General features: G+C 42.5%; 1 protein-coding gene across 1 annotated transcript; it reads right to left on the reverse strand.

Annotated features, from left to right (window-relative positions):
- Positions 1 to 1421: 1421 nt before the first annotated feature.
- Positions 1422 to 10008, reverse strand: arg2 (arginase 2). The gene is made up of 8 exons (XM_056427245.1): positions 9772 to 10008; positions 9599 to 9671; positions 6020 to 6194; positions 3890 to 4049; positions 3386 to 3480; positions 3177 to 3281; positions 2364 to 2500; positions 1422 to 2265 (listed from the first exon to the last, which is right to left on the reverse strand). Exons 1-8 carry the CDS (start codon positions 9883 to 9885, stop codon positions 2075 to 2077), a joined length of 1050 nt encoding a protein of 349 aa, XP_056283220.1. The 5' UTR covers positions 9886 to 10008; the 3' UTR covers positions 1422 to 2074.
- Between the last annotated feature and the right edge of the window lie 2989 nt (positions 10009 to 12997).

The following is a 12997-nucleotide window of genomic DNA, read 5'->3' on the forward strand; positions in this document are numbered from 1 at the left end:
GTACATCAGTAATTTATACAAGGAAGGATCAGATGACTACAAAAGGGATGTAGTTTAATGGCCTGAGGTGTGTCTTAATTCTTATTTAAATGACTTACCGGTATGAGAAATTAAATTCCAAGCAGTAATTGCAGGACAAATAAGTCCATGTGAGGTGTGTTCTTGGGGTGACCTGCGCTGGCAGTGCTTGTGTGATGCTTACATGTATATTGTAACTGAAGACATATGAAGGTGTGTGATTAAATGACCTTTCTGAAAAACATGAGAAGGCTATAGTGATGTTTAATTTCCATGACAGGCGAGAGTGCATATATGCTGCATTAGTTCTCATTAAACACAGGAGCGCTGATCTGGCAGCTCAGTTTTGAAGCAGTGGCAGTTTGTCCTGAGCAGCTGTTGACTATAAGGGACAAAAGATATGGAGATCTCAACCGCTCGTATAAATGGAGCATCAGAAAAGACTTTGGACACTTGGGTCAACATTGCTGATTCTTTGAAAAATATGCTGTAGACGTGTGCTATAGCTCCTTACTTCTATTTGAGCATGTGTTTGGTCCCTGTAAATGTTATGTCTGTCTTTTGTGTTGTGTGGATATTTATGTCCCCCCCCCCCCCCCATCTTTCCTCTGTTTTATGGCTCTGAGAGACTCCTTTTGTCTCAGCATATTGGTTGTAATTTGAAAGGGCACCATGTCTTGGTGCTCCGCCATCCTGTGTGATTATGCTAAATAAAAGCATTTGATTGCAAAAAAATGAAGGGACAAAAGGCCAGAGAACACCTGGCAAACAATAGTGGTAAATAACCACGTTCTGGTCATAGTGATGCACTTTCCCATTTTAGTGACAATGCCGTAAATGTGCTCAGACCATGACGACTGTTCACTACACCCAGGAGTATAATGTATATAGGTAGAAACAGCGGTGATTATTTTTCAGTGATTGCCGTGACACTTCAAGACATTCCTTGTTCCCTGCAGACTTAATTATTGCACAAATTAGTTTTTTTTTGAATGGATGGCCATGAAATGGTCACTTCAGAGTGAATTCAGGGCGCAGCTCTAACTTGTTTCTCGCAACGAAAAATACGGTTTCTATTTCGGCCCCTTAGATGCGTAATTAAGATTACATGCAGGTACAAAGTAAGCTTAATAATGAAAAGTGGGACAGACTTCTCATTTTTCCTTTCGTCCCATTCAGGTTCTTTTCAGTTGAATCAATTTGCGATGTCGACGGGTTTGTCAGAACTTTAACGCAGCCATCACCGTCGTCTCTAAAGTTGATACCCGTGCGCTCGAGTAGTTAAACTCTGTTTTGACATGCATAAATTAATGGCGTTCCCATCAGCCTCAGTTCACTGGTCCATGGTTATAGTAATACAATGAGACAAACTTCAGAGGAAATAAGACAAATTTACACCGATAAAAAATCCCATCATATTTATGGAAGACCAAAATACTGCATAAACTCTAAGTACAGGAGTCGTTTAGTGAAGTCAAACTTTAGATCAGGTCAAACCTAAATGCACATTGCCAAGTTTTTTTCTTCCCACCAGCATTTTGAATCAAACCTGGACGCCGATACATGTTCTACTGTGTTCATGGTGAAAATACAAAAAGTAAAACACTAAAGAAAATACAGTCACCACAGCTGGTCCAAACATCATTTCTAGTTGAGTAACAGACGGCCACAAAACAGTCGTGAGAGTCCACGTTAGATTGTGGTCTTCAAACAAAGTCAAACTTAGCTTATCATACCCGTGAGGCAGGTCCGTTCACTTTTTAACCAAACGCATAATAAATATGTGGTGGCTCCGTCAACCAACACTGAACGTATTAGATACAGGAGCCAAGTAGATTAGTATTGCCTTTAAAATTAAAAGTAGAACACTCAATGTGAACTTATTACCTCAAATCTGTAAAGCCCTTTTTATAGATAAAATTAAATTAAGTTTACAACGTGAAACGTAACTCTAAACGTCAAAGAGAGGAGAACAAAACCTTTTTTTTAATTTTTCATAGCTACTATTGGAATGCTCATACGATGTCGGCAAAGTTCAAAGCTGCGCTTCGTGCTCTCAGAGGCGAAGCAGCTCCGTGTCGTCCTTCGCGGAGGGAATCTGGTCGGTGGACGCGCGGGCGCCTTCCCTCGTCTGTCCCAGAGACGAGGCGATGACGTCCACCGCGAGCGAGGCGGTGGCCTCCACCGCTTCGGGGTTGGCCCCCAGCGTTGGATTCACCTCCACCAGGTCCATGACCGACAGCAGACCTGAACACATTCACAAGTTAGAAGAAGAAGAAAGAGCTTCGAGGAGAGAGAAAAAGAACAGACTAGGTTGTTGGGCCCATGTTTGTGGTGATCTGTACCCGTGTTGTGGATTTCCTCTGTGATGTAGATTCCTTCCCTGTAGGTCAGACCGCCGTTCACCGGTGTTCCCGTGGCCGGCGCCAGAGACGGGTCGAATGCGTCGACGTCGAAGCTCAAGTGGATCGGGCGCTGTTTTCTGTTCATGGTTAAGAATTTGAGGTTCACGTCAAATCAAATACTTAAAATTCGACACATTTTTCTTTCCTATACGTTGACCCTCCTGTTACCTTCAAATGTTCCAACATCTTTTACCCTCGAGGTCAATTGGACTCCAGCTATTTAAACCTCCAGAAAATTATTCTAATTCCAATTAGTTCCCATGTGTAAGTGTCAGGGACGTAATGTGTGTTTGCTGATACCTAAATAGCCCTTAAATACAAAAGTGTGTAGAAGGCCGCTGTGTAAACTTGTACATGTTTACCATCAGTAGTTTGCTGGTTATGTTCGGGCCCAAAACCTTTTGGAAGATTTTAAAAACGGCATGTTATAGTTATAGTGACCTCAATATCATCCAAAACAACCCAAACCTATAAAATAGGTCAATAAAACATTGATATTTCAGCCTGGGGTCAAATTGACACCAAAGAACACCGATGTGCACTCGTTGTGTTCAGGACATTGAAAACATGTAATCATTTTCATTTAATGTTTACCCAGTTGTCTCCTTTAAATAAGGAAAAGTCGTAAAATATGAAAAAAAACAAAAGAACGATGTCAATCATATATTTTGAGACTTTAAACATCGAATGGGGTCAAATTGACCCTAAAGGTAACAGGAGGGTTTAATTAAACGCAGTAAGGGAGTCTGGTACCTTGACAAAAGATGGTCAAGAGCGACTTCCATGACCCTTTGGATGCCGAGTCTGTCGACGTCCCTCATGGTGAAGTACTGGATGCCCAGGTCCTTCAGGATGTGGCTGGAAGAAACAAAATAAGAAACGTCAGGAACCGTTTCCAAAGTGCGTTCAGGGAGAATGAAGCTCAGCTCAGCCGCGTGTGGGAAAGGTTGAGAAGTTCTTACTACTCTCCGGGGTCTACGTCACGCAGCCCGACGTAGACCAGGTCCCTCGAGGAGAGGAACGGCTTCATCCAGGAGAACCCTGGGATATCTGGCATCTGGTGGACAGATTGAGAAAATATTATATTATATTATTAATATATATATATATTATATTTATATATATATCTTATATTAATATATTATAAATAGATATATATTATAAATATATATATATGTTAATATTTGACTTTGTTTGGCCTGAGGCAAGAAATTGTCACTGCTTTCTAGTTTAAAAACACGCTGCATGTTAAAATCAGCTGCACCGTCATCAAAAAAAGTCAAATTAAAGCACTTAAAATACACTTTTTTATTAACCGCCAACGTAATTGCTCTATTGTCCATTTCCGTGACGCGTGTTTTATTTCCTCTCTACATTTCATCCCCTTTGTAAGAGTTTTAATAGCAGCTCTTTCTTTATCAAATGCATCGTCATCCACTAAGAGTTGTGCACCGACGAGTGTTCACCTTGTCTTGCAGCTCCTTGAGCATGAAGGCCACGGGCTGGCCGTGAAGGTTCCCCGAGGGAGAAGACATCGGCGTGTTGATGTCGGCGTGCGCGTCGACCCAGATGAGACACAGGTCAGGACACTGCCGGGCGTGGCCTCCCACCGAGCCAATGGCAAGGCTTTGGGAGGAGAAGCACAGGCTTGTGACACGTCTGCTGCATCGGTTGAACTCAGAGGACGAGAACATCTTGGCGGCGGAGCGTTACCTTAAGCCAGTGGTTCTCAAACATTTTCCATCTCGCCCCACTTCAGAAGAAAAATTTTCACGCCCCACCCGAAAATTTTAACTAAATAGTCCACGCTGCAGCTCTCTGCCTTGAAGATGAACATTTAATTCATTCAGCTTTCCAAATATGTCACTCAGATGGGCCAATTGCATCACAAATTATTAAATCAACAAACTCTTGCAAATTAATAATTATAATTGATTTAATACATTTGACTCTGAAGTATACTGAAGATCAAATAAATGATCAATCGAGTCCACCTCCTCTTTGCAGAATACTACATGTTCAATGTCAATTGTATTTTACCGTCCTGTATGACACACGTCATCACATGACGGATGTTTAACGCCTCCGAGACGACCCGTTTCCTCGTGAGAGCCACCGAGCGTCACGTGAAACAGATGAAGGCTCCCATCTCCTCAGAGTGAAAACGGTGGTGCCTTCAGGGACCTCGTTTTTATGAAATTGACCCCACAGCGCTTCTGTGGATGACGGCGTTTCCATTGCACATTACAAGAACTTCCTCATCCCGGCCCTGGTCTGTGCAGAAACTCGCACCTTCAGCCCGTGTCGTCAGGTAACGTCCAGAAGCCTAAAGAGATCAGCTGATGCCACTTTTACAAAGTGATTTGAATGCCTGCGGTATTCACCAAGTTTCCTCTGAAAGAACTCCCGTGGCTTATTGACGCGAGTGATTTGTAATGTCGCCAAGACATGAAACCCAGACTGGTTTCTCCTCATCTGAGTCGCCTGCGGTCGATTTTTTTTCTTCTCCTGCAAAACGTCTCTCCGATGTCACGCTGCTGAGCTACAAAGGAGGTCACGGTCGCCCTGGCGCAACCTGTTAACATTTAAACCTACTTTTGGAATATGGGAAGTTCTCCGCACTGCCCCCCCCCCCGCGCCCCACCTGTAATACCGTGGCGCCCCACAGTTTGAGAACCACCGCCTTCGACACAGCCTTTGGGCTCCTATACACTGTCCTGCAGGGCTATTCAACTTCAGTAGCAAGTGGGCCGAATAAGAAAATCACGGGGGTGTGAGGGCCGCACAGAATATTGATCAAATAATGGCTAAAAATGAAAAACAGTCATGTATATTTCCACAGGTAAACAGTCACACACGAAAATGCGTCGGTATTGTGTGGCAAAAGTGTTGCGAACAAGCATCACTATAAACATGTTTCAAAGTGTAAATATCCGCTCAAGATAACCAGTTGTTTCAGATCCCTTCAACCAAACTGTTCCCATGAAAACATAAGAAATGTGACTTAATGGATCAATATATAAATTACTTGGGCTGAAACTAATATCTGGTGGCGCAGCGCACAGACTGCATGTCTTTGAGTGCAGTCTCCTTCTGCGTGAAAGAGATCGAAACCAGGTCGGGCGATCTTTTTATTTTTTCGAAAATGTATTTCTTCATACGTGGCTGTGATGCTCTGCTCACTTATATAATCGTAATCGCCGAAATGGATATGAACGGTGGCTTGAAGATCTCCAGCAATATGTTTGTGAATGTGTGACGAGTCTGGTGAGCGAGACAGAGCCCCGCTGCAGACGTGAAGAGAAACCAGGAGGGGTGTAACACCGGCAACCAACACGGGTGCGTAACATAAAGATGTAACCATACAGGTTTGGTTGAGGCAACAGTGAAACTCAATGGCTCTGGGTTAGATGTCTCAATGTATAAAAGAGGCGTGTCCGTCAGTTTTATTTTTTCTTACCAAGCTATACTGATTTGCAGGCAGTCTTGCGGGCCGTATCCGGCCCGCGGGCCGCTAGTTGAATAGGCCTGCAGTACTGCATGGTACCGGTTCACAAATGGATCATTGATTATTTTTCATTTTTAATGATATTTACCTGTGATCCCCGCCGAGCATGACGAGGGTGTGTCCGGCGGCGACGCCTCTGCTCACCGCGCTGGCCACCATTTTATTTGCCGCGCCCACATTGCGAGGGAACTTGACGTCCATGTAGGGTTCGTCCTTCTCAATGTGGTGGAAGTCGAGGTCTCCGAAGTCGTGGACAGAGTAGTCTAAACACAAAGGAGGGTCCCGTCAATTAAAAAAAACACCATTTCCATTTAAAACTTTTTCAATGCAGATGCACTCTGAAGGCTTTTAACCCTCCTGTTACCTTTGACCCCATTCAATGTTTAACGTCTCTAAAAAAAAGATTGACATTATTTTTGCTTCATTTTTCATGAATTTTCCTAATTTATTGGGGACAACTGGAAAAACACAAAATTCACATGATGATACGTTTTCAATGTCCTGTACACAACTTGTACACATCGGTGTTCTTTGGGGTCAATTTGACCCCAGGCTGTTTTTCACTGTGTAAAACATATAAGAATTAGAACGGGCACTCTGTAGAGCGCATACCTTCGCATATCACAAGATTGGGCATTGAATTATGAACATTTTGGCATTAGTTGCATGCCAATTGGACAAAAATGTATCGTGCTATGGTAAAAAAAAGATGTTGACCTTTCCATGACCTTGACCTTTGACCCGATTGATCCCAAAATCTAATCAAATGGTCCCCGGATAATAACCAATCATCCCACCAAATTCCATGTGATTCAAGAAGATTTGACCTGTTCATGACCTTTGACCTTTGACCCGATCGATCCCAAAATCTAATCAACTGGTCCCCGGATAATAAACAATCATCCCACCAAATTTCATGTGATTCGGTTCAATACTTTTTGAGTTCTGCGAAAGATTTTGACCTGTTCATGACCTTTGACCTTGACCTTTGACCCGATCGATCCCAAAATCTAATCAACTGGTCCCCGGATAATAAACAATCGTCCCACCAAATTGCATGCGATTCGGTTCAATACGTTTTGAGTTTTGCGAATAACACGCATATAAATAAATAAATAAATGGCGATCAAAACATAACCTTCCGGCATTTTCAATGCGAAGGTAAATATCAACTTTTTAATTTATTTAAAGGGCTATTTAGGTAGTCAAACAAACAAAGTACCTCACACTTAAACTTGGGAAACAATATTAATTCAAATAATTGTCTGGAGGTTTTAATTGCTGTGGTCAAATTGACCCCAAGGGTAAAAGATGTTAGTAAATTTGAAGGCAACAGGAGGGTTAAAACATTGAGTCGCTCTTTAGTGGAGTTTAAGTGACGGAGAAAGGTGTCAGAGTTTCATTGCATTGAACCTGGAGGACACGCTTGTCCAATTGTGAAGACGCGGCCCTGTGGTTTGTTTTGAGGAAAACATTTGAGCTCCGTTTCGGGTTGGAAAGCAGAGACGAATCCGTCGCTTTCCTCTATCTCGACGCACGTCTACCTCCCGGGCCGATTCATTCTACGCCAGCGGGACCCGAGTGACCGAGCACTTTCCACTTGCCCCATTTCCCACGTCGCCCCTGTACTAAAGGGTGCGAAAAATTTCCACTCGCTTTAGGACATGGACAGCGAAGTAAACAAGTGATGTTATGCCCCATATATGGGGTTCATCTGGAAACGTGATCCTTAATGGCAGTGTGGCATTACTCTGCTGATCTAAGGGGAACCAATGCGGTTCATTACTATTCATAGCCGGGACGGGAATAGCCCCGGTCCTGATGCAATAGGGAGCATCGATTGCGTGACAATTAAAAAACATTTTTAATTCAGGTGACGAGCAAAAAATAGGGCAACTATTATGCAAGACAGTACAGACAGAACTAATGATAAGAATCCGTCACCATGCGTAAAAATACATTTTGCTGAATATTTGAACAGTAAAGAAGTAGCTTTAAAAATACATCAAAATCCAAAATGCATCTTTAATAAGTTATTAAACACTGAATAAACATTTCAACATATTAGATACAATTATCTTCATGGAGAATGTTTTATTCTACACTGCAGGAAAATACACATTATTATTAAACGCTAGATTAATAACAGCGTGGCTTACGCCCGGAAGAATAAAAGTATGTCGGTTGAGTAAATTAAAATCTTGTCCCAGCTAGAACTATTCTGCAGGAGAGACTATTGCTCAACAGCTGATGTTTACGCCGGATGAGCGGATGTCCAGATGTCCGGGACCAGACTGCAAATGCTGCAACACAGGAACAGGTGCTGCCGTACAGCATAAGATCAAGAGTCCTTTTACATTGAGTCTCATGGAAGCGCAGCAGTGAGTTTAAAGTGACTGTGGTAAACTTTATAGAGTGTATTTATAGTAACATACAAATGGTAGTTTAAATCCTCTGTGGAGGCCACAAACACCACATGAGGCTCTCCAAGTACAAAGTGACCTCCCCATAGGCCATGGTGTTTGTCCTTTTCTTGTAGTATAATTATACTAATTTAGGGGATAATCTGTAGGACAGTTTTTATTGTCTTTCATTAAAGACACACGCAAATAAACTACTTTTGGGCTTGTAAATAACCATCAAGATGCATTGTTAATAATTGCCACAGATATGAATAGCTAAATAACTTTATTATATATACTTTACATTGTATATAACACCTTATGTACCAAATCAATCAGTGTGTCCTTGGTATTCAAAAAGCGACAGAGTATCCTTGGCTGCTTGACTTTAGTGACTTTTATTTTTTTTAACTGTGTTCCTCTCGTGACTCAGCACCATTATATTTAACTCTTTTTGGTTACGTGTGCGCGTGGACGTGACATTGCAAACACGGTGACCCGTCGGAAAGGAATAACGGATTCTTTCCGTCTGAGGTGTCCGCTTTCAAAGCAGCCGGTCCTCCGGTCCTCCCCCTGCGCCCGTCACGCCATGCGCCGGCGGCAAGACGGATGACTCCGCCAGACATGTGGCACCCGGAATGACTCTCAAACATGTCCAAACAGTCCCCCTCGCGGTCCACATACTTCGTGCTACTCTCGCGCGTGTCCGGGTTTTTAGGAGACGTCCCCCAGGAAACTGTAGTCGCCATTGTTTCATCTTGCTACTTCTCGCGAAACACACACAGAATAAGCCAGTTTGTGTTACTAAACGGGGGAATTGTATGGCATTGAAATGTCGCGTCGACTCGTAACGCAGGGGTCACTTTGTTCGCGACAGCACGTGCGACATGTCGGATGCTTATATTTACAGCCCGCGGGTGATGTAACCGGCCGGCTGAAAGAAGCCCCAACTGAAGGGTAGCGAACAGGTTTAGCTGTCCTCGTGAATGCCTCTTCGTTTAAATGTGTAATACGGTGTCAAACCCTCATATACTAATATATACTATACAAATTAAACAAAGCGACGTTCACGAGGGTATAGCTACGTGTTTCTTCGCATTTTCAACGGCCGTGGTAACTACTACACCAACGGTCGCGTTCGATTTAAAGTCGCCAGTTAACACGGTCGCTTCTTGAACCGTAACACCGGCTACAACCACCCGCCGTTGCATAACGCAGCGGCGTTAAATTATCCCGTTAAATTATCTCCCCCTTTCCTCACCTACCTAGACCGGAGAGCCTCTCGATGAGTCCCGCATCTCTGATGACTTTCGGGCCGTGCTCCACGCCTCCTCTTTTCTGCGTTGAATTAAAAAACGTGGAAGAAGTTAATTCGGTGACTTAAAAAACATTTTCTTTAAATAATAATAATCAAGTGGACGAAAGATGTTGTTCTTACCTGTCCTCTTGAAAACGGAGCTCCCAGCACCGCGACGGACTGAGCTCGGCTTTGTTGGCACGTGTGGCCGAGTTGAGTTCTCAGAAGACGGGATAGAGGTCCTCTCAAAGCCATTTTGTTCTTCTTTTTTAAAAAATGTTAAAAATCTAACAAAAAAATCGTCCCAGTCCAAATCAGTACGATCCCAGACGCCGCCCAAAAAAAGTCTGATGAAAGCTCTGGAGACGTTGCCCTGGTTGACGCTGAATGTGACGACGTCGGCGCGAGAGGCTGCTCTTATTGCTCCTGCAGCTACTTAATATTCATGAGCTGGTGAAGGGGAGGACTTAAGAGCGCATAGTAGGTCATTAAACCTTACTTTTTCTTTCTTTTTTTCACAGAAATATTGAGACGTCCTGAATTATCAATGAATATCAGCATTTATGCCCGGTGATAAACTTGTTTTACCGGCAAGGTGTCCTGTTTCATGTACCGTGACAAGCGTCAGGGTGAGTGACACAAACTTCGGAGTAGCCAATGGGCGGTGGCGAAATAAGTGGGTTCGCTCTGTGGGCGTGGCTTGTTAACGGGTGGGTCTTTTCGTGACCTGTTTGTTGTGAAGCGCTTCACTGCAGTCTGGAAATTTCCAGCAGCCAAGTAGGTGAAATAAGCTTGTTTACGTGATATCATTTACCTGGTTGTTTTTCAACTTGTGTCTTAGCCACAACAGCCTGTCTTTAGGGGTGTGAATCAACAGAGGTCCCACGATACAATACTTAAGTTACGATACTTACGTCACAATACGATAGTATGACAATCCTGCAATATGCTGAGTTTTGCGATATATTGAGATTTATTACCTTTTTTTCAACTGCCAATCGTCGCAAAAGGACAATTTTGTCAACATATTCGTATCTAATAAATTAAAGTTTTCAGTCTGTTCATTTCACTTTAATCGTTTTTACTGCAGCAAAATGGGATTGAAAAGCAGAAAAACTGATGCCCACTAATGCGCCGCACTGTTAACGCCCGTTGTGATGCCAGATTGACTTTTTAAGAGTCTAGGAACAGACTGCTCTCTGCTCTCTAGTGGGGTAATATGGTACTACAAGCTCCTTAAGACATGATGGTGCATCACCAAGCAAGGCTTTGTAGGTGAGGATAATTTGTTTTTATGTGAATCTTGGTTTTACAGGGGTAATGTGATCTCTTTTCTTAGTTTATGTGAGTACATGAGCTGCAGCATTCTGGATCAACTGGAGGGAATTAAGAGTCGTATTAGAGCAGCCTGATAATGAAGAGTTGCAGTAACTCGTCGAGAAGTAACAAACCAGTGAACCAGTGCATCTTTTTGAGATAAGAGCCTGATTTTTTTGTAATGGTATGTAGATGAAAAAATGCAGTCCTTGAGATTTGCTTCACGTGGGAGTTAAAGGACAAGATACTGTCTACAGAAACCATCTTGTCTCTTCTGATTTGATCAATAGATATTATCAGAAGAGACCAACCAGTTAAACTCGACTAACTTCTCGAAACTTCTCGACTATATTACTGATATCATCTACATAAAAATGAAGGTTCATCTCGGGTGCAAAACAAGGTTGAGACGATCGGCTGATAAACTAAGAGCAGCTGGCAAACAAGCTGGAAAATCTCACAGGAGAAAGGAAACACGATGAGAAGCCGATTACACACACTGATAGCATATTTTCTTTTCTTGTCAGAGGAATAAAAAAATAAAAAGATAATTAGTCCCTCATGTGGGGAAATTGCAAGATCACAACAGTGAGTGCACAGAGCAGTAGTAACACATAGAAATAAAATACAAAATACAGTAACAATATGAACTAGAACAGGCACTCGGTAGAGTGCATACCTTCGCTGCAGCCACTTTTTAGGTACCTTTTCATGACATTGACCTTGACCTTTGACCCGATCAGTCCCAAAATCTAATCAAATGTTCCTCGGATAATAACCAATCATCCCACCAAATTTCATGCGATTCGGTTTAATACTTTTTGAGTTATGCGAATAACACACACACATACAAATAAATAAATAAATACACAGCGATCAAAACATAACCTTCCGCATTCTCAGAATGCGAAGGTAAATATACAGAGAAATACAAATATAAGTACAAGGTAGTATTACAAGTGTATTCAACAGTCAACAGATTAAAGTGTCCAAGTGATAAAGTGTTTCAGTGTTTTATTGGTTTTAGTGGTCCACTAGTGGTCTACTAAAAGTCTGTTGTGCAGCAGGAAGGAAGGACTTCCGGTACGTCTCCTTCAGGCACCGGGGATCAGTGTTGCCAGGTCCGCGGTTTTCCCGCGGAATTGGGCTACTTTTGAAGTGTTGCCGCGGGTTAAATTTCTTGTCCGCTGGTTCGGGTAGACCTATTTTGCATGCAAATTACATGAATATCTTTAAATAAAAATCCATATTTTAAATGAAATAATTTATTTCTACCCAAATCCTACCAAACTGACTCCAGATCAGCACGTACACACATGGACATGGGACACGCCCACATACACACACGCACCTAAAGCTCTCGCCGCTCTCAGTCTCCCGCGACCCGCTCGATCCCAACTCTGGTCTGGTAGTTAGTGTAGCTAGCTACACTGGAGAAACATGCCACCCGGTAAGTGGGCTAAATACGGGAAGAAATATACGAAAGAATGGGAAAGTGAAAACGGAATTAAAGAATGGATAGAACGTGTGGCTGGGGATGATACCAAAGCTTTTTGTCGGTACTGCAAAACCGAGATTCGTGCGCACCACAATGATCTCCAAAACCACAGCAAAACGGGGAAACACATTCGAAATGCTGCTCCGTTCTCCAGTTGTCGAGTGCGTACATTGTTTGAACTATAAGTATATGATAAAAATATAGTGAAGCAACATAAGGTGTTTCAGTTGAAATAAGGTATTGCATTAACTACAGTAAATGCATATGAAGTAAAAACAGTACATTCATGTTGTCCAGGCAGGGAGGAAGAGAGAAAAGGGAAGAGAAAGCCTAAAGACAAAGCAACAGGTTAGGTTGTCCGTCAGTGAATTGGTCTACAGTACACCTTCACAGAGCTATATTTTATTTATGATAATATACTGTATCTAATTACACAAGGCCATTTTAGGACCTAGGTGAAATAACTGTTTCGGGAAAACTGCTTTTAATGCTGGCATACTAACCATTTGTTGTTACTTTGTAGATATTACAATACATTTGGAAATGATAGCA

This window comes from Pseudoliparis swirei, chromosome 11, assembly GCF_029220125.1.
Source record: "Pseudoliparis swirei isolate HS2019 ecotype Mariana Trench chromosome 11, NWPU_hadal_v1, whole genome shotgun sequence".
NCBI classification, from domain to species: Eukaryota; Metazoa; Chordata; class Actinopteri; order Perciformes; family Liparidae; genus Pseudoliparis; species Pseudoliparis swirei.